At 41.0% G+C, this 24361-nt stretch overlaps 1 protein-coding gene across 4 annotated transcripts in view; it reads left to right on the top strand.

The window, feature by feature from the left end:
* Positions 1-24361, top strand: part of MARCHF6 (membrane associated ring-CH-type finger 6) — an 86970-nt gene that overhangs the window by 9415 nt on the left and 53194 nt on the right. For all 4 annotated transcript variants that reach the window (XM_061393875.1, XM_061393872.1, XM_061393874.1 and 1 more), the window contains exons 2-4: positions 17177-17273; positions 18054-18127; positions 19913-20056. In XM_061393875.1, coding sequence (XP_061249859.1) covers positions 17177-17273; positions 18054-18127; positions 19913-20056 — 315 coding nt within the window. The remainder of the gene's footprint in view (positions 1-17176; positions 17274-18053; positions 18128-19912; positions 20057-24361) is intronic.

The raw sequence follows: 24361 nt of genomic DNA, 5'->3' as shown, positions 1-24361 counted from the left end.
TTTCGGGGTACAGTGGTTTAAGAGTTAGGATGTACCCAAAGCTATGAGTTGATCTGTATTTTTCCTTAGAATAGATGCTTAGAATGTATGTGGTGAACTGGATTGTTGGCTAAAAAAGAGAAGGGATGGGCTAGCCCTAAATGGGTGCTGACTTGGTAACCTCACACTATTGGGCTTTCCCTCTCTCTTTCATCTCCTAGGCTGTCTCCTTGCTCAGTCACTCAGGATTTGAAGGTTTCATTCAGAGTACCTTAATTGAGCTAGGTACTGGGCTAGAAACTTTCAAAAGTTATGCTTTGTGAAGATACTTGTTCAGTCGCTCAGTTGTGTCTGACTCTTTGCGACCTCATGGACTGCAGCACACCAGTCTTCCCTGTCCTTCACCGTCTCGCAGAGTTTGCTCAAACTCATGTCCATTGAGTTGATTATGCCATCCAACCATCTTGTCCTCTGTTGTCCCCTTCTCCTCCTGCCATAAATCTTTCCTAGCATCAGGGTCTTTTCCAGTGAGTCGACTCTTTGCATCAGGTGGGCAAAGTATTGGAGCTTCAGCATCAGTCCTCCTAATGAATATTCAGGGTTGATTTCATTTTGTGAAGATACTAAATATTCAAATAAGCAAACAAACTAAGCAACAAAAGTTGCTACAGGATTTAACAGAAGTTTGCCCTTGAAAACCACTAAGAGCTTTTTTTTTCCTAGGTAGGTTTGCAGAGCTTTGATTTCTAAGTAGGTTTGTGTTCATAACCAGCAAAGTGCATTGATTTTACTTTGGCCTGAACAAGATTTGTAATTTTACTGCATGTAAATTTGATGGAGCTTTACTCCACCACTTTTCATTTTTAGTGAAGGGCCTCAGGCTGCATCTTTTGTACACTTAGCTCTCCTTTTGTACCGTTGGCCTTGTTATTCTGTTGAAGTTTCAGGTGGTGGAATTGATCCTACTAAACAAAATAGATTATTCATTGACTCCCTCCCTGCCCCCCCTTTCCCCTTTGAGGCATTTTATTTGCACGTGTTAAACTCCTTTAGGAAAGAAATTCCAGGATTTCTCTCCTGTGTGTTTTTGTCTTGTTTCTTCATGGTCCTCATGCCACTTGAGGTGGTCAGGACAATGAAACCAAGCTAACAGAATGGAAGTAGGTTATTTTGCCATTTTCTAGGTTTTCAAATTGCACTTCCAAATCTAGGGCTGGTCACTCCACACTTGTTAACTTGCCTGTGAGATTCACTGTAATTTTCCCAGCCCTGTGATCATCAGTGATTGGAAATTCACCAGTGTAAGCATGCTTCATCATCACAGTCAGAAACCAGATGATGACTTGGGAGCATAGCCTGATAAGGACCTAGTTTTGGTCTTTCTTTTCAGCATTGTTAATGCTCTTGAGAGCATGGAAAGATGGTGGAAAGAGTTTTCTTTGAATTTCTCTGTTGGTGGTAGTTATGCTTGTTTTAGTTTTGTGAATCTGCTAAGATCCTTTATAAAAAAGGAAAGGTTAATTTATGTCTTAGTCACAAACTACCCCCAAACCTGAGCAGCTTAAAACCAACAAAAGGTTGACGTTTCTCACTGACATCACATCTCAAAATGGTCCTAAGTTGGATCACCTGGAGATCTAGATGGGAGACCGTGTTTTTGATTCCACAGTCCATGAGGCAGGAGCATGGAGTGTGATAGAGTGTGTTCATCGGTGCCCAAAGCCTTCTGTCTAGAAGTGATGCCCATCACTAGACCTCATATTGCATTGCCCATAGCAGGTCACATGTCCATGTAGGGTTTCAGAGGTGACAGGGAAGTGCAGTCCCACCACAGACCCAGGAAGTAGAATGCCGGAAACATTTGATGACCAGCACTGATGATTCCCACAGTCCCTTGCAACATGGTTGGATGGAGTAAATGTGCTCACTGCCATACGTTTCACTCTACAACTTCATTAGACCACATTTTAGAGAGAGAACCAATTTTTTTCCATGTCATTACCTTTTCTCGTTTCCTGTTTCTCGTTTCTCATTACCTGTTCTTGACTCCTACATCTGTTTAGTCACTACTGTAGAAAATCTTTTGATCTTTTTTCCCCCCCAAGTATAATTAAAGTAAAATTTACCTTATTTAATGTCTGTGAGTTTTTGACAAATGCATGCAGTCATGTAGCCACCACAATCAAGAAGATATAGAATACTTCTTTCACTACTCAAAATATCTCCATGCCTTTTTATGGTCAACTCTACCTCCAGACCCTGGAACCACTCATCTGTTTCTGTCTATATATTAGGTTGGTGCAAATGTAATTGTGGTTTCAGACCTTGAATTTCAAATCATTATAATTAGGCTCAAACATATCTTTATTAATCAAAATAGGAACCATTATAATCAACATGTTTTTTGCCAGTGGGAGGTGCTTGTTTATTCTTGTAGCATAAAAGTCCATGCTTCGTGATTCAGCAAACTCTTGGAAAGCATTTTCTTTCTCCTGCTGGTTGTGGAAGCATTTTTCCTACAAAAAGTTGTTGAGGTGCTTGAAGAAGTGGTAGTTGGTTGGCCAGAGGTCAGGTAAACATGGTGGATGAGGCAAAATTTTATAGCTCAATTCCTTCAGCTTTTGAAGTGTTGGTTGTGCAACATGCGGTTGGGCATTGTCATGGAAAAGAATTGGGCCCTTTCTGTTGACTAATATTGGTTTCAGGCCTTGCAGTTTTTGGTGCTTCTCATTGCTTTGCTGAGCATATGTCTCAGATGTAAGGGTTATGCCGAGATTCAGAAAGCTGTAGGGTATCATATGGGCAGCAGACCACCAAACAGCGACTATGACTCTTTTTTGGTGCAAGTTTGGCTTTGGGAAGTGCTTTGGAGCTTCTTGGACCAGCCGCTGAGCTGGTCATCGCCAATTGTCATATAAAATCCACCTTTCATCACATATCACAATCTGATCGAGGAATGATTCCTTGTTGTTGTGTAGGATAAGAGAAGATGACTCTTCAAAATGATAATTATTTTTTGATTTTTGCTCAGCTTATGAGGCAGCAACGTTTTTCACCTTTCCAGTTTGCTTCAAATGCCAAACGAGTGTAGAATGTTGACGTTGATTTCTTGGGCAATTTCTTGTGTAGTTGTAAGAGGATCATTTTCAATGACGACTCTCAGTTGTTGTCACCCTCCGGTGGCTGGCCGCTACACTCCTCATCTTTAAGGCTGTCATCTCTTTCGCAAAACTTCTTGAACCACCACTGCACTGTACATTCATTAGCAGTTCCTGAGCCAAATGCGTTGTTGATGTTGTGAGTTCTCTCCTCTGCCTTATGACCCATTTTGTACTCAAATAAGAAGATAGCTCGAATTTGCTTTTTGTCTAACATCATCTCTATAGTCTAAAATAAATATAAAATAAACAGCAAGTAATGTCATTAGCAAAAAAAAAAAAAGAAAACCCAAGAAATGTGCATTAGAATGATGTATAATGTAACCACATTTAAGAATGTATTCCAGCATCAAACAGCAAATTTCAACAATGCAAAAACCGCAATTACTTGTGCACCACCCCAATAGTTTTGCCTTTTCCAGAATGTTATAAATGGAATTAAACAGTATGTAGCTGTTTGAGTCTGATTTCTGTCCACTGAATGCATTTGAGATTTATTCACATTGTTGCATATATCAGTAGTCTTATCTTTTTTTTAAATTGCTGAGTGGTATTCTATTGTAGGAATGTGCCACAGTTTATCCATGCCCCAGTTGTGGGATTTTGGGGTTGCTTGTTTCAAGTTTGGCAGAATTACACATGAAATTTACATAGATTTCTGTGTGAACATAAGCTCTCACTTTACTAGGTCAAATACCTAGGAATAGGATTACTGAGTGTATGATAAGGGTATATATGTTTTTGGTTTTGTCATTTTAACAGGTATATAGTGGTATCTTGTTGTTTAGTCACTTAGTCATGTCTGACTCTTTTGCAACCCCTTGGACTATAGCCCCCGCCAGGCTCCTCTGTCCATGGGATTTCCTAAGCAAGAATACTGGAGTCGGTTGCCAATTCCTTCTCCAGGGGATCTTCCAGACCAGGGATCAAACCTGTGTGTCCTGCATTGGCAGACGGGTTCTTTACTGCTGAACCACCAGGGAAGTCCGTGGTACTTTACTGTGGTTTAAACATTTTTTAAATGTGGAAAAACATACATAACAAGAGTTACCATCCTAACCATTTTTAAGTGTGTAATTCAGTGACATTAAATATAGGCACATTGTTGTACAGTTACCAACAACTTAATGTGATTTTAATTTGAATTTCCTTAATGATGTTTGCATTGCTTTCATGATGCTAACTTCTTTAGGTTAGCATAAGAAGCAGCTGTTCAAATCTTTTGCTGAAACTTTTTGGATTATTTTCTATCGTTAAGACACCAATTAGTAAGCTGGACGAAGGACTTGAATAATTCACAGAGAAAAAGAACATGGCAGAATGTGGAAATAATCTAGCTTTACTAGTAATAAAACTACTTAATTAGCTATTATACAAGTTATTTTTGTCCTTATATTTAGTAATGCAGTGTGTTTTTATTAGACGGAGCAATCTACCATTCAAATGCAAGAAAATAAAGTTGGAGGGGAGAAAGCAGAGATATGTAGGATATTAACATTAAATTATGAAAAATTTAATGTTAATAAAATTTGGCCACAGGACTGGAAAAGATCAGTTTTCATTCCAATCCCAAAGAAAAGCAATGCCAAAGAATGCTCAAACTACCGCACAATTGCACTCATCTCACATGCTAGTAAAGTAATGCTCAAAATTCTCCAAGCCAGGCTTCAGCAATATGTGAACCGTGAACTTCCTGATGTTCTAGCTGGTTTTAGAAAAGGCCGAGGAACCAGAGATCAAATTGCCAACATCCGCTGGATCATGGAAAAAGCAAGAGAGTTCCAGAAAAACATCTATTTCTGCTTTATTGACTATGCCAAAGCCTTTGACTGTGTGGATCACAATAAACTGTGGAAAATTCTGAAAGAGATGGGAATACCAGACCACCTGACCTGCCTCTTGAGAAATCTGTATGCAGGTCAGGAAGCAACAGTTAGAACTGGACATGGAACAACAGACTGGTTCCAAATAGGAAAAGGAGTTCGTCAAGATTGTATATTGTCACCCTGTTTATATAACTTATATGCAGAGTACATCATGAGAAACGCTGGACTGGAAGAAACACAAGCTGGAATCAAGATTGCCGGGAGAAATATCAATAACCTCAGATATGCAGATGACACCACCCTTATGGCAGAAAGTGAAGAGGAACTCAAAAGCATCTTGATGAAGGTGAAAGTGGAGAGTGAAAAAGTTGGCTTAAAGCTGAACATTCAGAAAATGAAGATCATGGCATCTGGTCCCATCACTTCATGGGGAATAAATGGGGAAACAGTGGAAACAGTGTCAGACTTTATTTTTCTGGGCTCCAAAATCACTGCAGATGGTGACTGCAGCCATGAAATTAAAAGACGCTTGGTCCTGGGAAGGAAAGTTATGACCAACCTAGATAGCATATTCAAAAGCAGAGACATGACTTTGCCAACAAAGGTTCGTCTAGTCAAGGCTATGGTTTTTCCTGTGGTCATGTGTGGATGTGAGAGTTGGACTGTGAAGAAGGCTGAGCGCTGAAGAATTGATGCTTTTGAACTGTGGTGTTGGAGAAGACTCTCGAGAGTCCCTTGGACTGCAAGGAGATCCAACCAGTCCATTCTGAAGGAGATCAGCCCTGGGATTTCTTTGGAAGGAATGATGCTAAAGCTGACACTCCAGTACTCTGGCCACCTCATGCGAAGAGTTGACTCATTGGAAAAGACTCTGATGCTGGGAGGGATTGGGGGCAGGAGGAGAAGGGGACGACAGAGGATGAGATGGCTGGATGGCATCACTGACTCGATGGACGTGAGTCTGGGTGGACTTCGGGAGTTGGTGATGGACAGGGAGGCCTGGTGTGCTGCGATTCATGGGATCGCAAAGAGTCAGACACCTCTGAGCGACTGATTTGATCTGATGAAAAAATAAAACATTCTAGAAAACTTGATCATATAACTGAGGTATGCATGATAAAGTTGAAAAGTTCTCCTTTGGAATTTGGGGCTCTGTTGTAATCCTCATTTCTTCATAAACTTGCTTGATATCGTTGGGTTAGTTTAGAACTGGAGTTAGCTGATCTCCGTCTGCTCCCCACTTGTCCTTGGTGTCAGAGGCAGTGGTAGGGTTGAAATTTTTTTTGTACTGTTTGGCTGGATTACAGCAGCAGTTATTGTCTATAAAGTTTTCTGGCTTACTGAGTTGCCCCTTTACTGGTCCTTTGGCTAGAGGGAGCAGGTTTTCGTGGGGACTTTTTTTGGTCTGCTCTCGTTATTGTTTCTAGGTTGCCAGCTTCTCCACCTTAATCTCTAGTTCAGGCTCAGTTCATTTCAGTCACTCAGTTGTGTCTGACTCTTTGTGATCCATGGACTGCAGGACGCCAGGTCTGGTCTCCCTGTCCATCACCAACTCCCAGAACTTAATTCAAGCTCATGTCCATCAAGTCAGTGACGCCATTCAACCATCTCATCCTCTGTCGTCCCCTTCTTTTCCCGCCCTCAATCTTTCTCAGCATCAGGGTCTTTTCTAATGAGATCCAACCAGTCCATCCTAAAGGAAATCAGTCCTGAATATTCATTGGAAGGACTGATGCTGAAGCTGAAACTCTAATACTTTGGCTTCCTGATGCGAAGAACTGACTACTCCAGGCTACTTAAGGCAAAACACAAACCCAGAGAACTCACTACTCACTGCTGTGTCTGTAGTTCCTTGGGGCCCCAGCTCCTTTTGCTGGTCTGCCTTTGCTTCACTCTTTAGTCTTCTTATGTGTGTTTCGTATATAATATCCTGTGTTTTTAGCTGTCCTTGGCAGGAGGAATAGGGAGAAGACTATTTTATCTTGATCTAGAACTTTCCATTCCTTTCTAGTCTTTACTGCTGTCTTTCTCTAGGAGGAAACTTTATCCTGATTTTCTAGTGATATGTGTTTTTCACATTTTTGTATTTTTTTACATTTGGAATTACAAAGAGTAAGTAACTTTTTGTGTCTGGGGTTCTTTATCACTCAACATCATTTTGTGTTGTTGCTGTTCAGTTGCTAAGTTGTGTCCAACTCTCTGCGACCCCATGGACTCCAGCACTCCAGGCTTCCCTGTCTTTCCCTGTCTTCTGGAGTTTGCTCGAATTCATGTCCATTATATATGGACACATACACAAATATATGCAGTTGATCCTGAAACAACAGTGGCTTGAACTACTTGGGTCCCCTTTTATGCACATTTCTTCCAGTAATTATATGGTGTTGCCCCTCATCCCTGTTCGTGGGTTTCATGTCTATAAATTCAACCAACTGCAGATCAAAATTTTCACGCGCCTTTGCTTGAATCCGTGGATGCAGACAGAACTTGCAGATGTGGAGGGCTGACTTTGGGACTTGAGTGCCCTGGAGTTTTGCCGCATGTGGGGGCTCCTGGAAGCAATCCATCCACGGATACTGAGGTAGAGGTGTACTATAGGCAGCATACCCATGTAAATTAAGGAAAGAACTTCTTTCCCCAACTGTGATCCCTGCAAAGTAGCAACTGTTAATAGCTCTTATCTATTTTTCCAGAATAAATGTTTGGCCATGACCTTGCTTTGTTTCAGGTTTTTCTGCTGAAATATGGATTGGCAGGGAAGAAGCTTCCATGCCTTCTACTCCATGCGCACAGACTAGCGAAGGAACTTAGTTGAGGATATAGACCAAGCGCAGCCTAGCTCTTAGGCAGCTTTTCTTGGCCTCCAGTTCACTCAGTCGAATCTGACTCTTTGCGACCCCGTGGACTGTAGCCTGCAAGGCTCCTCTGTCCATGGGATTTTCTAGGCAATAGTACTGGAGTGGATTGCCATTTCCTTCTCCAGGGATCTTCCCAAACCAGGGATTGAACCTGGGTCTCCCGCATTGTAGACAGACACTCTACCGTCTGAGCCACCAGGGAGGTACTGATAAAGGGGATCAGATCAGATCAGTCGCTCAGTCGTGTCCGACTCTTTGCGACCCCATGAATCGCAGCACACCAGGCCTCCCTGTCCATCACCAACTCCCGGAGTTCACTCAGACTCACGTCCATCGAGTCAGTGATGCCATCTAGCCGTCTCATCCTCTGTAATCCCCTTCTTCTCTTGCCCCCAATCCCTCCCAGCATCAGAGTCTTTTCCAATGAGTCAACTCTTTGCATGAGGTGGCCAGAGTACTGGAGTTTCAGCTTTAGCATCATTCCTTCCAAAGAAATCCCAGGGCTGATCTCCTTCAGAATGGACTGGTTGGATCTCCTTGCAGTCCAAGGGACTCTCGAGAGTCTTCTCCAACACCACAGTTCAAAAGCATCAATTCTTCGGTGCTCAGCCTTCTTCACAGTCCAACTCTCACATCCACACATGACCACAGGAAAAACCATAGCCTTGACTAGACGAACCTTTGTTGGCAAAGTCATGTCTCTGCTTTTGAATATGCTATCTAGGTTGGTCATAACTTTGCTTCCCAGGAGCAAGCATCTTTTAATTTCATGGCTGCAGTCACCATCTGCAGTGATGTTGGAGCCCAGAAAAATAAAGTCTGACACTGTTTCCACTGTTTCCCCATTTATTCCTCATGAAGTGATGGGACCAGATGCCATGATCTTCGTTTTCTGAATGTTCAGCTTTAAGCCAACTTTTTCACTCTCCACTTTCACCTTCATCAAGAGGCTTTTGAGTTCCTCTTCACTTTCTGCCATAAGGGTGGTGTCATCTGCATATCTGAGGTTATTGATATTTCTCCCGGCAATCTTGATTCCAGCTTGTGTTTCTTCCAGTCCAGCGTTTCTCATGATGTACTCTGCATATAAGTTAAATAAGCAGGGTGACAGTATACAGCCTTGACATACTCCTTTTCCTATTTGGAACCAGTCTGTTGTTCCATGTCCAGTTCTAACTGTTGCTTCCTGACCTGCATACAGATTTCTCAAGAGGCAGGTCAGGTGGTCTGGTATTCCCATCTCTTGAAGAATTTTCCACAGTTTATTGTGATCCACACAGTCAAAGGCTTTGGCATAGTCAATAAAGCAGAAATAGATGTTTTTCTGGAACTCTCTTGCTTTTTCCATGATCCAGCGGATGTTGGCAATTTGGTCTCTGGTTCCTCTGCCTTTTCTAAAGCCAGCTAGAACATCAGGAAGTTCACGGTTCACATATTGCTGAAGCCTGGCTTGGAGAATTTTGAGCATTACTTTACTAGCATGTGAGATGAGTGCAAATTGTGTGGTAGTTTGAGCATTCTTTGACATTGCCTTTCTTTGGGATTGGAATGAAAACTGACCTTTTCCAGTCCTGTGGCCACTGCTGAGTTTTCCAAATTTGCTGGCGTATTGAGTGCAGCACTTTCACAGCATCATCTTTGAGGATTTGGAATAGCTCAACTGGAATTCCATCACCTCCACTAGCTTTGTTCGTAGTGATGCTTTCTAAGGCCCACTTGACTTCACATTCCAGGATGTCTGGCTCTAGGTCAGTGATCACACCATCGTGATTATCTGGGTCATGAAGATCTTTTTGTACAGTTCTTCTGTGTATTCTTGCCGTTTCTTCTTAATATCTTCTGCTTCTGTTAGGTCCATACCATTTCTGTCCTTTATCAAGACCATCTTTGCATGAAATGTTCCTTTGGTATCTCTGATTTTCTTGAAGAGATCTCTAGTCTTTCCCATTCTGTTGTTTTCCTCTATTTCTTTGCATTGATCGCTGAAGAAGGCTTTCTTATCTCTCCTTGCTATTCTTTGGAACTGTGCATTCAGATGTTTATATCTTTCCTTTTCTCCTTTGCTTTTCGCTTCTCTTCTTTTCACAGCTATTTGTAAGGGGTGCCCAGACAGCCATTTTGCTTTTTTTGCATTTCTTGTTCATGGGGATTGTATTTATCCCTGTCTCCTGTAGATTGTCATGAGCCTCATTCCATAGTTCATCAGGCACTCTATCTATCAGATCTAGGCCCTTAAATCTGTTTCTCACTTCCACTGTATAATCATAAGGGATTTGATTTAGGTCATACCTGAATGGTCTAGTGGTTTTCCCTACTTTCTTCAATTTAAGTCTGAATTTGGCAATAAGGAGTTCATGGTCAGCCACAGTCAGCTCCTGGTCTTTTTTTTGTTTACTGTATAGAGCTTCTCCATCTTTGGCTGCAAAGAATATAATCAATCTGATTTCGGTGTTGACCATCTGGTGATGTCCATGTATAGAGTCTTCTCTTGTGTTCTTGGAAGAGGGTGTTTGCTATGACCAGTGCATTTTCTTGGCAAAACTCTATTAGTCTTTGCCCTGCTTCATTCTGTATTCCAAGGCCAAATTTGCCTGTTACTCCAGGTGTTTCTTGACTTCCTACTTTTGCATTCCAGTCCCCTATAATGAAAAGGACATCTTTTTTGGGTGTTAGTTCTAAAAGGTCTTGTAGGTCTTCATAGAACCATTCAACTTCAGCTTCTTCAGCGTTACTGGTTGGGGCATAGACTTGGATTACTGTGATATTGAATGGTTTGCCTTGGAAACGAACAGAGATCATTCTGTTGTTTTTGAGATTGCATCCAAGTACTGCATTTCGGACTCTTCTGTTGACCATGATGGCTATTCCATTTCTTCTGAGGGATTCCTGCCTGCAGTAGTAGATATAATGGTCATCTGAGCTAAATTCACCCATTCCAGTCCATTTGAGTTCGCTGATTCCTAGAATGTCGACATTCACTCTTGCCATCTCTTGTTTGACCACTTCCAATTTGCCTTGATTCATGGACCTGACATTCCAGGTTCCTATGCAATATTGCTCTTTACAGCATCAGACCCTGCTTCTATCACTAGTCACATCCACAGCTAGGTATTCTTTTTGCTTTGGCTCCATCCCTTCATTCTTCCTGGAGTTATTTCTCCACTGATCTCCAGTAGCATATTGGGCCCCTACTGACCTGGGGAGTTCCTCTTTCAGTATCCTATCATTTTGCCTTTTCATACTGTTCATGGGGTTCTCAAGGCAAGAATACTGAAGTGGTTTGCCATACCCTTCTCCAGTGGACCACATTCTGTCTGATAAAGGGGATAAGCCACAGCTGATCAGGTGTGTGGCTCGGGGCCTACTGAACAGTCAGTGTTTGCCATAAAGTGTTGTATAGCTGAGGCTTATCACCATTCTGGTTGATTTAGAGGAACAATCTTTGCTTTTCCATTTAGGGAAATATTCATACAGAAAGTATGCTTGAACAAAACTCATGTAGTCACAACTTTATCATGTGGGAAAAGACAAAGCGTCAGTACTACAGAAGAGATTTGTGATATTATTTCTTGGATCAAATTCTTTTTAGAGTCATTTAGATTACATGGTTTTAAATTAGAATTGGATTGTTGGTCTCATAGAAATAGACCTTTAGGAATGTTGAGACAGATTATTTAGATCTTATTCTGCTTTCTTTCCCTGATGAGGATATAGACAGTGAAGTTTGAACACATTTGATTTTGGCCTTGCTGTGTGGCATATGAAATTCTAGTTTCCTGACCAGGGATTGAATCCATGTCCCCTGCATTAGGAGCTCCAAATCATAACCACTGAACTACCAGGGAAATCCCCTAACACATTTTTAAAAACATGATCACTAAAATAGGAAAATTGCTAACAAAAGTTTTTACATTTGTGTGTGTATATTAAATAAACCACATGGTAAGTCCCTCTACTAAAGAACTTCGTGATAAAATTGGACTTGGTAGTGTTTAGTAAAATAGAAGTTCAGGTATGGTATTTTCACGGAGAAGGCAATGGCAACCCACTCTAGTACTCTTGCCTGGAAAATCCCATGGATGGAGGAGCCTGGTGGGCTGCAGTCCATGGGGTCGCAAAGAGTCGGACATGGCTGAGCGACTTCACTTTCCCTTTTCACTTTCATGCATTGGAGAAGGAAATGGCAACCCACTCCAGTGTTCTTGCCTGGAGACTCCCAGGGACAGAGGAGCCCGTTGGGCTGCTGTCTACGGGGTCGCACAGAGTCGGACACGGCTGATGCGACTTAGCAGCAGCATGATATTTCCAAATTGCATGTTTAACCTTTGATTTATATAGTTTAAAAGTTTAATTACATAAATTTAAAATTCTCACAAATAGATCAATGTAGTAAGCCATCATATTGCCAGCATCTAGATTCAACAGACACAAGCACGGCTGACAGTTCTTTTATCTCAACTCTTTCCCTCTTGCTTCCCCACACTTCTTTTGGATTGTTTTAAAGGAAATCCCAAATATGATATCTTTTCATCAGTAAATGCTTATGTATTCTAAGAGATAGTAACTTATTAAAAAAACTAACCATAATACCACTATCATACTGCTTACTGTCTTTATCCTCCCAAGTTTTAAAAGGCCTGTCAAGGGGCTTCCCTGGCAACCCAGTGCTTAAGACTCCACACTTCCTCTGCAGGGGGCACAGGTTCTATCCCTGGTTGGGGGACTAAGACCCCACATGCTGTTTGGTGCAGCCAAAAAAATAAATAATTAAAAAAATAAAAATGCCTGTCAGTATTATTGCTATTAACATGATGATTACTGAATTCTCTTTAGGTTATCTCTATAGTCCCTTTTGTCTTTGGATATAGCCTACTAGGGATGTATGATCATGTTATCAAGTCTCTAAAATAATTATTATCTGTGATTAAGCTTGATATACACAGGTTCATTTGTTTTTGGCTTATTTTCTACTTTGTTTGATTTTCACTTTTATTATTATGTAAAAGAGTTACATGATTCTAAAACAAGATGATTTAGAAGCCTAAATATTCCCTTTTCTTTCCTTTTATATAATCAGTGGAGCTTGTGAAGTCTCTGATAAAATAATAATATTGTGTACGTGTGTATTTTGAGAGAGTCATAGTTTACTGTCAATTTTACTGTGGGGAAAAAAATTATATAGGGCGGTGGTCCTCAAACTTTTTTGGTCTCAGGATTCCCATAAACTCTTCTGAAAGACTCAGAAGAACTTTTTATTTGCCATATAAGAGAATAAAAACATTTAGAAATTTTTATTCACTTAACACACTCATTATGTGTTAATATACATTTTTCTTCACGAAAATAACCATATATTTTAAAGCCAGAATATTGGTGAGAAGAGTGGATTTGTTTTATATTTGCATATCTTTTAAATGTTTGGTTTAGTGGGAAGCAGCTACATTCAAACAGTTGTGTTCTGTAGTCTTTGGAAACCTGCCACTGTACACAGGCAAGACAGTGAGAGAAGACTCTCCGTGTTAGAGCGGAGATAGTTTTGACCTTGCAGGGCCCCAGTGAGTCCCAGTTCTGTACTGTAGACTCTGTTGAGCAGAGCTCTGGGGCTTGATTTAGATTTGTTATGTTTGCTTAGTTTTGTGTTCCTTGGTTTGTCCTTTAGAAGGGTGGAATCTTCTGAAAATCAGTGTCTGGATGTAATGGAGATCCAGTCTTCCCAATCGCGCTCAACTCCAGCCCTGCCTGCCCCTTGCGGCCGTCCTGTGGAGTGTGGGGGACTGTGGTGCCCCAGTGGTGGATGGGCGCACCCCGCAGTCTCCGTGGTATTCCCGCCCGCAGCGCCCGCGAGCCATAGGGGCCTCCGCGTGCGTATCTAGGAGGAGTCAGGCTGACCGACAGACGTTTGCCCGCTCCTTGGTGGTGGTCCGCACGTTACCTCCCTGCGTTCCGCTGGCCAAGTGTGCCAACAGAGGCTCTCCCTGGCCCAACCCCAGTCCTTCGCCGCATAACTGCTGGCTGCCAGGGCGACGGGAGGCCAGCGGTGTTGCCACTGCTTCCCTCTGCCCTGTGTCCTGCCTGCCACACTGTCTCTGCTGCGCCCTACTTCCTGCCCCCGGGGCCGCTTGAGTGCTGGGGGAGAGACAGGAAGAGGTGGAACTACTTGCCCTGTGACTGTACCTGCCCGCCCACACTTGTACTCAGACTCCCCGTAAGTGGGGGATCTTGTGGTGGCATATGCCTGTCTCTAAAGTTAATCCACAGAGGTCTAAGCATTTCTGCTGGTACCAACCCTGACATAGCGAAGGACTTTGAGTGCAGGTTTGGCTTCTACCTGCAGAACCGTGGCCATTCTAGAACTCACCCACGCCCGTGGGCATCCGCAGCTCAGCTCTGATGATTCTAGGTCACCAGGAGGGCATGTCCTGTGGCCCTGTTAAGTTGTGCTGACCAGGGCAACTGGGAATTGGGTGATGAGGAACCCAGATTTGGTTCCATAGAGGAAGCCTGGTAATGGACTATCCCAGCCAAGGGGTAGCAGACTTGTTACTCTAAACCCAAGGGTGGAGAGGCAGTGATGAAAAACAGAACTGGTCTCTGAAGGTCTGGTAATTGGAATGAGTCCACTTAAAATTCTTTAAGGTGGATCCATTGCATGGCAAGTCTAGTACCTGCAGCCGAGGTGGTGGTGGTTTAGTTACTAACTCGTATCCAACTCTTGTGACTCCATGGACTGTACCAGGCTCCTCTGTCTCTGGAATTCTCCAGGCAAGAGTACTGGAGTGGATTGCCATTTCCTTCTCTAGGGGATCTTCCCTGAGAAGGAAATGCATTGCAGGCAGATTGTTTACTGACTGAGCTATGAGGGAAGCAGCCAAGGTAATCTCCAGCTTCAATGGTAGGGTGTTGAGTTCGGCGCAGTTAAAATACCGTGTGATCTGCCGCCTGGGTTTACGGATGGGGAGCCTCCGCCCCTATCCCCACGCCCTGCTTCTCGACCTCCTGGCTCCTAGCCCGGTTTCCCTGGGCTGACGTGTGGGAGCTGCCTGCACACTGCCGCTGGAAATCATGGCATGGGACCGTGGTTCTGTTTTGTGTTGGAACTTTGCGGAGGCCGATTAGACGCAATGGCTGGGACGTTCCTACTGCACCGCTAGAGCTCAGAGTCTTAGATTGATGCAAAACGGACCAGAGTGAAAGCTGTTGCCATGGATGTTTTTATTAATTAAGGATGAAGGTGTAAAAAGGAGGTTCAAAGAGATTCTGATCCCACATTGTCTCTCCATAAACGATGCCGACTGCCAGCGTTATTTCCGGTAATGTGCGGGTAGCTTACCGGAAAGCAAAGTCCTTCCCATGATGGTAGCTGCAGTGTCTGGTTCTAGAACTGAAATTTAAAGGCACAGTGGTGCAATCTGTGCTTAATTTGGTACAATTCAGATAACTCTAGACTCCATGGGAACCAGGATTGACACTTTTGATAGCTTTTTCCTGGGTGGTGGTGAGTGGCTTTTCTGTCTTCCTGGAGTGATTTGTCTGGTTTGTAGATAACAGGGAGACTAGTGTGCTAACCATAGGTTACCCCAAGCGCTTGATAGCCTTAACTTCAACAAATATTGTTTAGTTGCCCAAGATTGAGCAGTCACAAGTCTGTGATGCCCTTAAGTGGCCAGAACCACACCACACTGCTCAGCATGTGTGCTTCCAGTCGGACGGGTGCTGGAGATTTCATTATTAAATCCGTTAGAGGTAGGCTCTGGGTTGCAGTTGTTAACTCATTAATGAGGAATTCCCTGTAAGAGAGTAGATCAGAAGTTTACATCAAGTCCCTGCCCCTTGTTCACACTGCCCGTTGCCCTTCACATTCCCACCTTGGGGTTGGTATTTGGCCTTGGTGGTTCGCTGAGAAGCCGTTCTAAATGAAAGTCACTACCAGGTTTTGGTAGGTGGTCCTGCGGAAGGACCACATTAATGAACGAGAGAGCTTGATGGCGCGCTTTCAGTCCTCTGCATGTCACCCACCACCCCAGGCAGACTGACAGCGGTGCAGTTAGAACCACTTGGGGCAGGAGTGTGAGGAGGAGCTGCTGCCCTCTGGCGGCAGACCCGTATCCTTGCACTCCCATGATGAAGATGAAAGTCACTCAGTTGTGTCTGACTCTTTGCGATCCCTTGGACTGTACAGTCGGAGAAGGTAATGGCACCCCACTCCAGTACTCTTGCCTTGAAAATCCTATGGACGGAGGAGCCTGGTGGGCTGCAGTCCATGGGGTCGCTGAGGGTCGGACACGATTGAGCGACTTCACTTTCACTTTTCACTTTCATGCATTGGAGAAGGAAATGGCAACCCACTCCAGCGTTCTTGCCTGAAGAATCCCAGGGACGGGGAGCCTGGTGGGCTCCCGTCTATGGGGTTGCACAGAGTTCGACACGACTGAAGTGACTTAGCAGGACTGTACAGTCCATGGAATTCTCCAGGCCAAAATACCGGAGTGGGTAGCCTTTCCCTTCTCCAGGAGATCTTCCCAACCCAGGGATCGAACCCATGTCTCCCACATTGCAGGCGGATTCTTTACCAGCTGAGCCACAATAGTTTCTGCTTAAGGCGGCCTCTGGCTGTTTCTCTCTGGCCTTCGTGGTCTTGGGGTGCCCCCTCCACACCCTGATTGTGTGTGTGTCTGTTACAGTGTCTCCCTCTAGTGGAGGGTTGTCCCCAGGGCCACTCACTGCTGTTTCTATAAGTCCTGAGGTAACGTTTTTGTGAAGTTTAAACTTAGGACTGGACTTAGGACTTTAAAGTGTTAGGAGAAGAATGTGATTGATTTTTGCTTATTTCTATCTATAGTCTGTTAATTATGAGGGTGTGCAGTTTTAGAGCTTCCCTGGTGGCTCAGACGGTAAAGAATCCGCCTGCAATGCCAGGAGACCTGGGTTCGATCCTGGAGTCACTAAGGTCCCCTGGAGAAGGGCGTGGCAACACACTCCAGTCTTCTTGCCTGGAGAATTCCATGGACAGAGGAGCCTGGATAGTTATAGTCTGTTGGGTTGCAAAGAGGTGTCACGACTGACCGACTAAGCACCATGCAGTTTTAAAGAAAACCACTGTTTCTGTCATTTTCAATTTTTATTTATTTACAGAACTCTGATACAAAGAAACAATTGACCTTTCTATATAATAGGGATTTTAAGTTTCAGATATATTTGATTATCATCTTGATCACCCTTTTCAGTTCTCCATGATGTTAATGATGTTTTATGTAGTGACAGAGTCTTACTTTGACAAGCACTATTTTAGTCTTTGGTGGTCTATTTTTCATAAATTATAACCAAAATAATTCAGTTTTTCTTTTTTCATTAATAGACATATGTAGAGTGTGTCGGTCAGAAGGAACACCTGAGAAACCTCTTTATCATCCTTGTGTGTGTACTGGCAGTATTAAGTTTATCCATCAAGAATGGTGAGTCATCCTTTTGGAAAATTTTTGCCTGAGCTTCACTTTTGTCATCTGTATAATAAAGGGAACTGTTTCAATGACTTTTTCTGTAACTAGATATTTAAAAAAATTTTTTACTATGTTTGGAGATTATCCCTATTGCTTATTACCAAGCCATGTCATTTTGGTATATTGTCTTTTGCCCATTTGTTTGTTTCTGCTGTGGGGAGCTTATATGTTCATGGGGAGTATTACGATTTTCTGGTTTTGCTTAGGATGGTTATAGCTTACATTGAGGAAATGCTTTGTGTCAGGGAATACTCAGTGCTTCTGTACATTTTAGCTCATTTAATCCTTACAACAGAACTGCGAGGTTGGAGTATTACTGTCATTCGCATGAGAAAACTGAAGCATAGAAAGGTTAACTTCTCGGTGGCCCAGCCAGCCAATTAGTGATAGGCCTGGCCACCAGGCAGCAGTGTTATTAAACCAGTGTTAGAACTGATGCTGATGCTTGGAGATTCTTTTTATATTCAGTGTCTTTGAGGAGATTACAGTTTACATTAATTGTTCAGTTTAATCTCAGTTGCTTTTTAGTAGTAGAAACTCGTGTTTTTTTATCTTTATTATAATTCTGTACTCTTCGAGGGCATCAGTGATAAAAAAAAATTAAAGATACTCGAATTTAAAATCGTGAAAGCTCTGTGATATGTAAAACTTTAGTAAAGCAATATTAGTTTTCAGTGAAACCTGAAAATTTCCTTGTCATAAATATTATACTTATGAATATGTTTGTAATTGCAGCTTAGTTCAGTGGCTGAAACACAGTCGAAAAGAATACTGTGAATTATGCAAGCACAGATTTGCTTTCACACCAAGTAAGTTCTTCAGAAGTTTTCACTGCACTTCTAGATTATAACTGGCTACCTAAAGGTGTTTAAACAGTTTTAAAGCAACTATGTTTGATTTAATTTGTTTTTGATAGTAATAGAAAGTATTGCTATAGCATTTTGGAAAGCATTTTTTAAAATTACATGTTAGCTTTTAACACACACATGTGTGATTTAATTTGTGAGATATTTCTTTCTTTCCCTTTTGTATTTTAGATGAGTTCAAACATATATGAAGGTATAATGAACCTAAGTGTATCCATCACTCAGTTGCATCCATTTTCAACCCATAGCCCTTATGTGTAGTCCCCTGTGCTCTTTAACAGCAAGCATTTATTGTCTCATAGATTCTGTGGATCCAGAATCTGGACCCACCTTTGTTGGCTGTCTCTGGCTCAGCATCTCTCATATGCTTGCAGTCAGTCTTGTCAGCTAGAGCCCCAGTGTCATTTGAAGGCTTGGCTTGGGAGCTGTGGGGTGAGGTCTTGTTCTGATCTCGCTCAGGTGTTTGTTAGGATTCAGTCCCTTGCAGGCCGTTTACTGGGGGCCTGTCTCAATTGCATGTGGGCTTCTCTGGTGGTTCCCTATGCTCTTGTTCCCACATCTCCATTCTTATTACAGAAATTCTATTTATGATTTCATATGTACATATTTTAGCATGTACCTCCAAGACAAGGGTTCTTTAAAAAAAAAGAAACAAAACAGCTATAATACCATTAGTTACCCAGAAAAGTGAGTAATTAATGATGCCTTAAATTTGTCAAATGTCCCATCCCTGTTAAAATTTGGGATATCTTTTGAGTTAAAATTGTGTTGGTTGTAATAATAACAATAATAATGACAAATATTTAATTCACTTTTTAAAAACAAGACTTTTTAAGCTCAATGTTTTGTAAGCCTATGGTAAATATTTTGCAGATCTTTAGAATTCCAATTATAATTTATAAGTCTTTTGCCTATTGATTTATACTTAATATTATATATATACTTTATAAATAAGTAGATGTTCATACTGGCAAGGTATCAAGAATTTGAAGCATATTTTCACTCTGGGATCCTAGTACATTGCTCTTCTTTCTCTTCTGCCCCCTCCCCCAAAGCTTTTTATGCTTTAGTGTTTGTTTTAAGCATCTTGAACTTCTGGGTGTAAATTCTGTAAACTAGTGTTAATTTTACTTTGTTTTTATGTAAAGAGTGTATATGATTAAAATCATAATAGTTTACCCTTTGAATGTTGATTGTGCTAAAATGGGAGCGGGGAGTGGCTAATGGACCCCAGTGGGCTGTTTGCTCCTGTAGGAAGTAGCTCTGCTGCAGATTCTTGTGCACTGTGAGTGCTGCTGCTGAGGCTAGTATTGGGGGAGGGTTCTTTTTTGAGGACCTCTGTCAGCTTCATCTTTTGTTCCTACCGCTTTAGGTGATCTTTGATAACTCTGGAAACTAGTTGGTTATATTGTTTGAATGCTGAAATGTGTGTGAGTTAGCCTTGCATAAAGTTCCTGGCTCTTGAGTGAGGGGATGTGTACATCTCTTGAATCTTTTTTCCTGCTCAGAGGCCTATTTTGTTGGCTTTTATATTTATGTGATTTGCTCTCATAAATGACTTCTGGGTAAATGTAGTATTATGTTGTAACTATTTGAATTATTTTTCATATGGGACAAAATACTTAAGTGCAATGCAAAGGTCAAAAGTTAGATAGTTCTATATGCCTACAAAGTAACCTATTTTTGAATCTTCATGAATTTGAACTTTTTCCTTTTCCCCCCTTACAGTTTATTCCCCAGATATGCCTTCACGGCTTCCAATCCAGGACATATTTGCTGGACTGGTTACAAGTATTGGCACTGCAATACGATATTGGTTTCATTATACACTTGTGGCCTTTGCATGGTTGGGAGTTGTTCCTCTTACAGCATGTGAGTATTCATTTCCCTACTGCTGGAGTTGTTTAAATATTACACAACTGTTTAATATTATAAAGTATTTTTTTCAGTGATATTTATTAGATATTATAATGTTGTGTATTAGGAAAGCCTCATTTAGAACATGTTATTTACCTGAATGAAAAACCATTTTTTAACAAGTGAGCTTCTTAAATGAATGTGGGAAACACAGCATACAGAGGCTAATAATGAAAGTTCATGAGAGAATTGAAAAACCAAAATCAAAGCATAATTGAAAGGAAATTGACTTTTACTCTTTGAAGTTTATCAGAGCTTTCAAAAATGGCAAAAGATGTGTTTTTTTGAGATTTTTTTTTTTTGTAATCCCCCTCTAAAAAACACATCCCCAATGGTCCTGGAGAATTGGGAAGTGTATTTTTCAAATATAGGAGTACTTCTGGGAAATTGGTATACTAACTCTTAGTTGATTCTCTCTAGGTTCTTTGTGTTCTTAAAGACATGGAGAGGAGTCAGTAGTATATGTGCCAGAGTATGTAGATAGGATTCTTTAGAGTTAAATGCAAACAAGATTTTTACATAAGTGTGATTAATATCCTCATATCTTCTTAAATAAGCTTGATGAATTATGAAAATCTTATGAGAATAGCAGAATAGGTACTATTCACTTGAAGAATGAATTAGTAAGCTAGAAGACTGAGCAAGTTCTCTGGGATATGACTCAGACAAGAAGTTGTAAGTATGAAGGAAAAAATTGAGAGATGGAGGCCACATCCTGTTGTTTCAGTATCTGACTAGTAACTAGTTCCAGAAGGTAAAAGAGAAAGCTGAGTCTGATAAAGGAAAGAGGCAAAGCTAGGCCCATTCTAAAGTTTTCCAGTGCTGAATAGGGTAGTGTATAGATATTATGCTTTCAGATTATCCTACAAAGTAATGACAGTCAGGCTGGCTGAATGTTAGAAGACAGCTGAAGCTTCAAAATTTGACAAAATTTTTGAACCTAAAATCTTCTAAAATTATTCAGATAGAAGGACAAATACAGACATTTCAATAGAGGCAAGGAGTTGGAAAGTTTACTACTTCAAATTATTTATGAAATAGTGTTTGAAGACATATTTTACTAAGGAGAGCAAGGAATCAAAGAGAAAGGTGTAATTTACAAAGAAAAACAAGTACTTCTTACAGCTAAATTACAATTGTTGTTAATCTACAATAATTGGAGTAGGAAATGGCTGCCCATTCCAGTATTCCTGCCTAGAAAATTCCATGGACAGAGGAGCCTGGTGGCTACAGTCCATGGGGTTGCAAAGAGTTGGACACGACTGAGCATGCATGCACTACAGTTTTTTAGGTGTCGATCTGAAACTAAAATTCTAGGTGATCTTCACATGAAAGAATCTTGTGAGGGGAGGATAGAAATGAGAGCGTTTTAGATTGTTTGTTTTACTTGTGGGGAAATTATAGATGCTTTAGACAAAACAAGAAAATATAGGCCTAGCCAAGTAAGAGTCCTGAACTAGCAAAGGTGATTAAGAGCAGAGGTGCCACCACTGTTCAGGGGAGGAAAGATGGTCATTTCAGTAAATATATAGCATCAACTGGTTGGGCATATGGAGAAAAACGAACCATACCATCATCTCCCACCTGACCCAAGTTAATTTTAGATAGATCATAGTCTGATTGTGAACATTAAAATTTTAAAAATTTCTAAAAGATAATATATTAGAATAACTGTAGAAGAAAACATTGAGAAATTTGACTTAATTAAAGTTAAGGTTTTTACTTCATGCTTAGATACGCTTAAGAGAGAAAGGCAAGCTACAGAGTAAGAGGAGGTATCTGCAGTTCACATATCTAACAAGGACTTGTATCCAGGATGTTTGCAAGGAGTATATAATAAAAGAACTATTAAATCTAAGAGAAAGGCAGACAAGCCAATTAAAACGTGGACAGCAGATGTGAACAGGTGTTTCTGGAAAGAAGATTAAATAGCCAGTAAGCACGTGACAAGATGCTTAGTATCATTAGTCATCAGGGGAAGGTACAAGAAAGGTACTCTACAGAATCAGCAGAATGGCTGAAGTTAAGGGAAAAAACAGTGCCAAATGCTTTTTATTAGGATGTGGATCATCTGAAACATGTATTCATCAGTGGTAATGAATATAAATATGGTATAACCATCTTGGAAAGCTGTTTGGCATTATCTTTCGGTGGTTAATATTTTCAATACATTATGACCCAGCAGTTCTATTTCTGGGAATATTGATTACAGAAATATTCACAGGACACAGCCTTGTGTCCACTGAAAGACTTGTATATAATAGTGTGATCACTGCAGCTCTGCAGATAGTAGTTTAAAACTGGAACCAACCAAGTAACAGTAGAATGGATTCTGTGCACTTATCCCTATAAGGAAATTCTACATAGTGATGACAAAAGGGCTGGCTGTTGTGACATAGGATAACATGGATGAACTTCACTTCTTTGAGAAAAAGAAGCCAGGCACAAAGAGTATGAATTGTATGATTGCATTTACCTGACTTTTTAAAATAGGCCAAACTGATCTGCAGTGATAGAGATCAGAATAGTGGTCACCTTGTGCTGGAGATACTGACTGGGAAGTGGCTTGAAGGAGCCTTCTGGAGAGCTAGAAATGTGGAGAATCTTATCTGGGTGGCAGTTACTTGGATATACAGTGATGTAAAAATTCACGCAGATACACTTAAGATTTATGTGAATTTTACCTTAATAAAAAAGTAACGAAACTTAGAGGTAATCACTTGGAGAATAGAAGTAAGATGGTGAGTTTTTATCCTAGGGAGTAGGAATAGGAGACAGTGAATAAAATTTGAAGTCCAACAAAGGACAGGAAAGACAAGAAGAAAGGACAGAGAAAGCGAAGTAAAAGTGATCACAGTAGCTGTGATCACTGTGTACATATGAAATTGTTCCACAATGAGAAAGAAGTACAAAACAGCTGGGGCTGATGTTGGAGAGATTTGTTAGCTAACAAAACACAGGAACAGTATTCACCAGCCAGATACTCTTCAAGATGAAACACTTTAAATGAGGAGAAGCATTTTATTTCATATTATTAAAAGAAAACTTAAGAATTTTTATGCATCAGCAAACAGGACTTAGAATGTAAAACATTCAAAGTCATAATGGAAAACTAACACACTTCTCTGAAATCAATAGATCAAATAATCAAAAATTAAGTAAGGACTTTGAGGATTTAAGTAACAGGTAACAAGCTTGATTTCTGTTCTGACTTGTTTACACATACACTCACACACAATTAAAATCTATGTCATACGTTAGCCAGAGAAGGCATTGGCACCCCACTCCAGTACTCTTGCCTGGAAAATTCCATGGACAGAGGAGCCTAGTAGGCTGCGGTCCATAGGGTCACTAAGAGTCGGACACGACTGAGCGACTTCATTTTCACTTTTCACTTTCATGCATTGGAGAAGGAAATGGCAGCCCACTCCAGTGTTCTTGCCTGGAGAATCCCAGGGACGGGGGAGCCTGGTGGGCTGCCATCTATGGGGTCGCATAGAGTTGGACACGACTGAAACGACTTAGCAGCAGCAGCAGCTTTAAGTTAGCAATGTGCCCATGACTGTCTTCATGTAGGAAGGTGTTGAACTGCCCTGTTTTTGAGCACACTAGTAAGGAGGCCTTTAATTTATGAATCCATTTTATCTACAGACAATTGGCCTTCTGTCAGTTTTATTTTGCTGTAAACATACTTGCTTTGAATATTTTATACACAGATAAAGCAATTTGTATTACAGAAAATCTGTTCCTATCTTTCTATTTTGACTTGACATTTGAAAACAGCCATTGAAGTTACTGTAAATTTTTGGTACAAGGCTATAGAGGATGCTTAAACTAACACACAAGTACTGGTTTGAAAGGAAACCTCAACTTTTGGGCCCCATTTCCAAATCTATTCCTGCATGTTCTGGTAAGAGGATAGGGAATGGCTGTATATTGACCTTTACTTCATATTTTCCCTTCATGGCCAGATTGAAGATTTTGTCCTTTAGTTAGAAGACCCTTGAATTTGTGTTTTTAAAAAATTGGTTGTTAGTTTGCTATTCATAGCATTGAAGCATGTACTCTACTGAAAAGTCCTTTTAATTTCAAAAAGCATGTACCCCCAAAACTTCATTTTCATGAGCAGATTCAATGAATTTTTAAACTCTAGGTTAAAAAAAAATTCTCTGTATTATAATTTTGGAGATCTTTTCTGGATTCCTCCCCCTCTTTTTTCCAAACATCTAAGCTCATTCAGTAAACACAAGTAAGTAAATC

The sequence above is a fragment of the Bos javanicus genome, chromosome 20 (assembly GCF_032452875.1).
Source record: "Bos javanicus breed banteng chromosome 20, ARS-OSU_banteng_1.0, whole genome shotgun sequence".
Lineage (NCBI taxonomy): Eukaryota > Metazoa > Chordata > Mammalia > Artiodactyla > Bovidae > Bos > Bos javanicus.
Note: the sequence above shows the minus strand (reverse complement) of the source record. Positions and strands in the feature narration are given on the sequence as shown.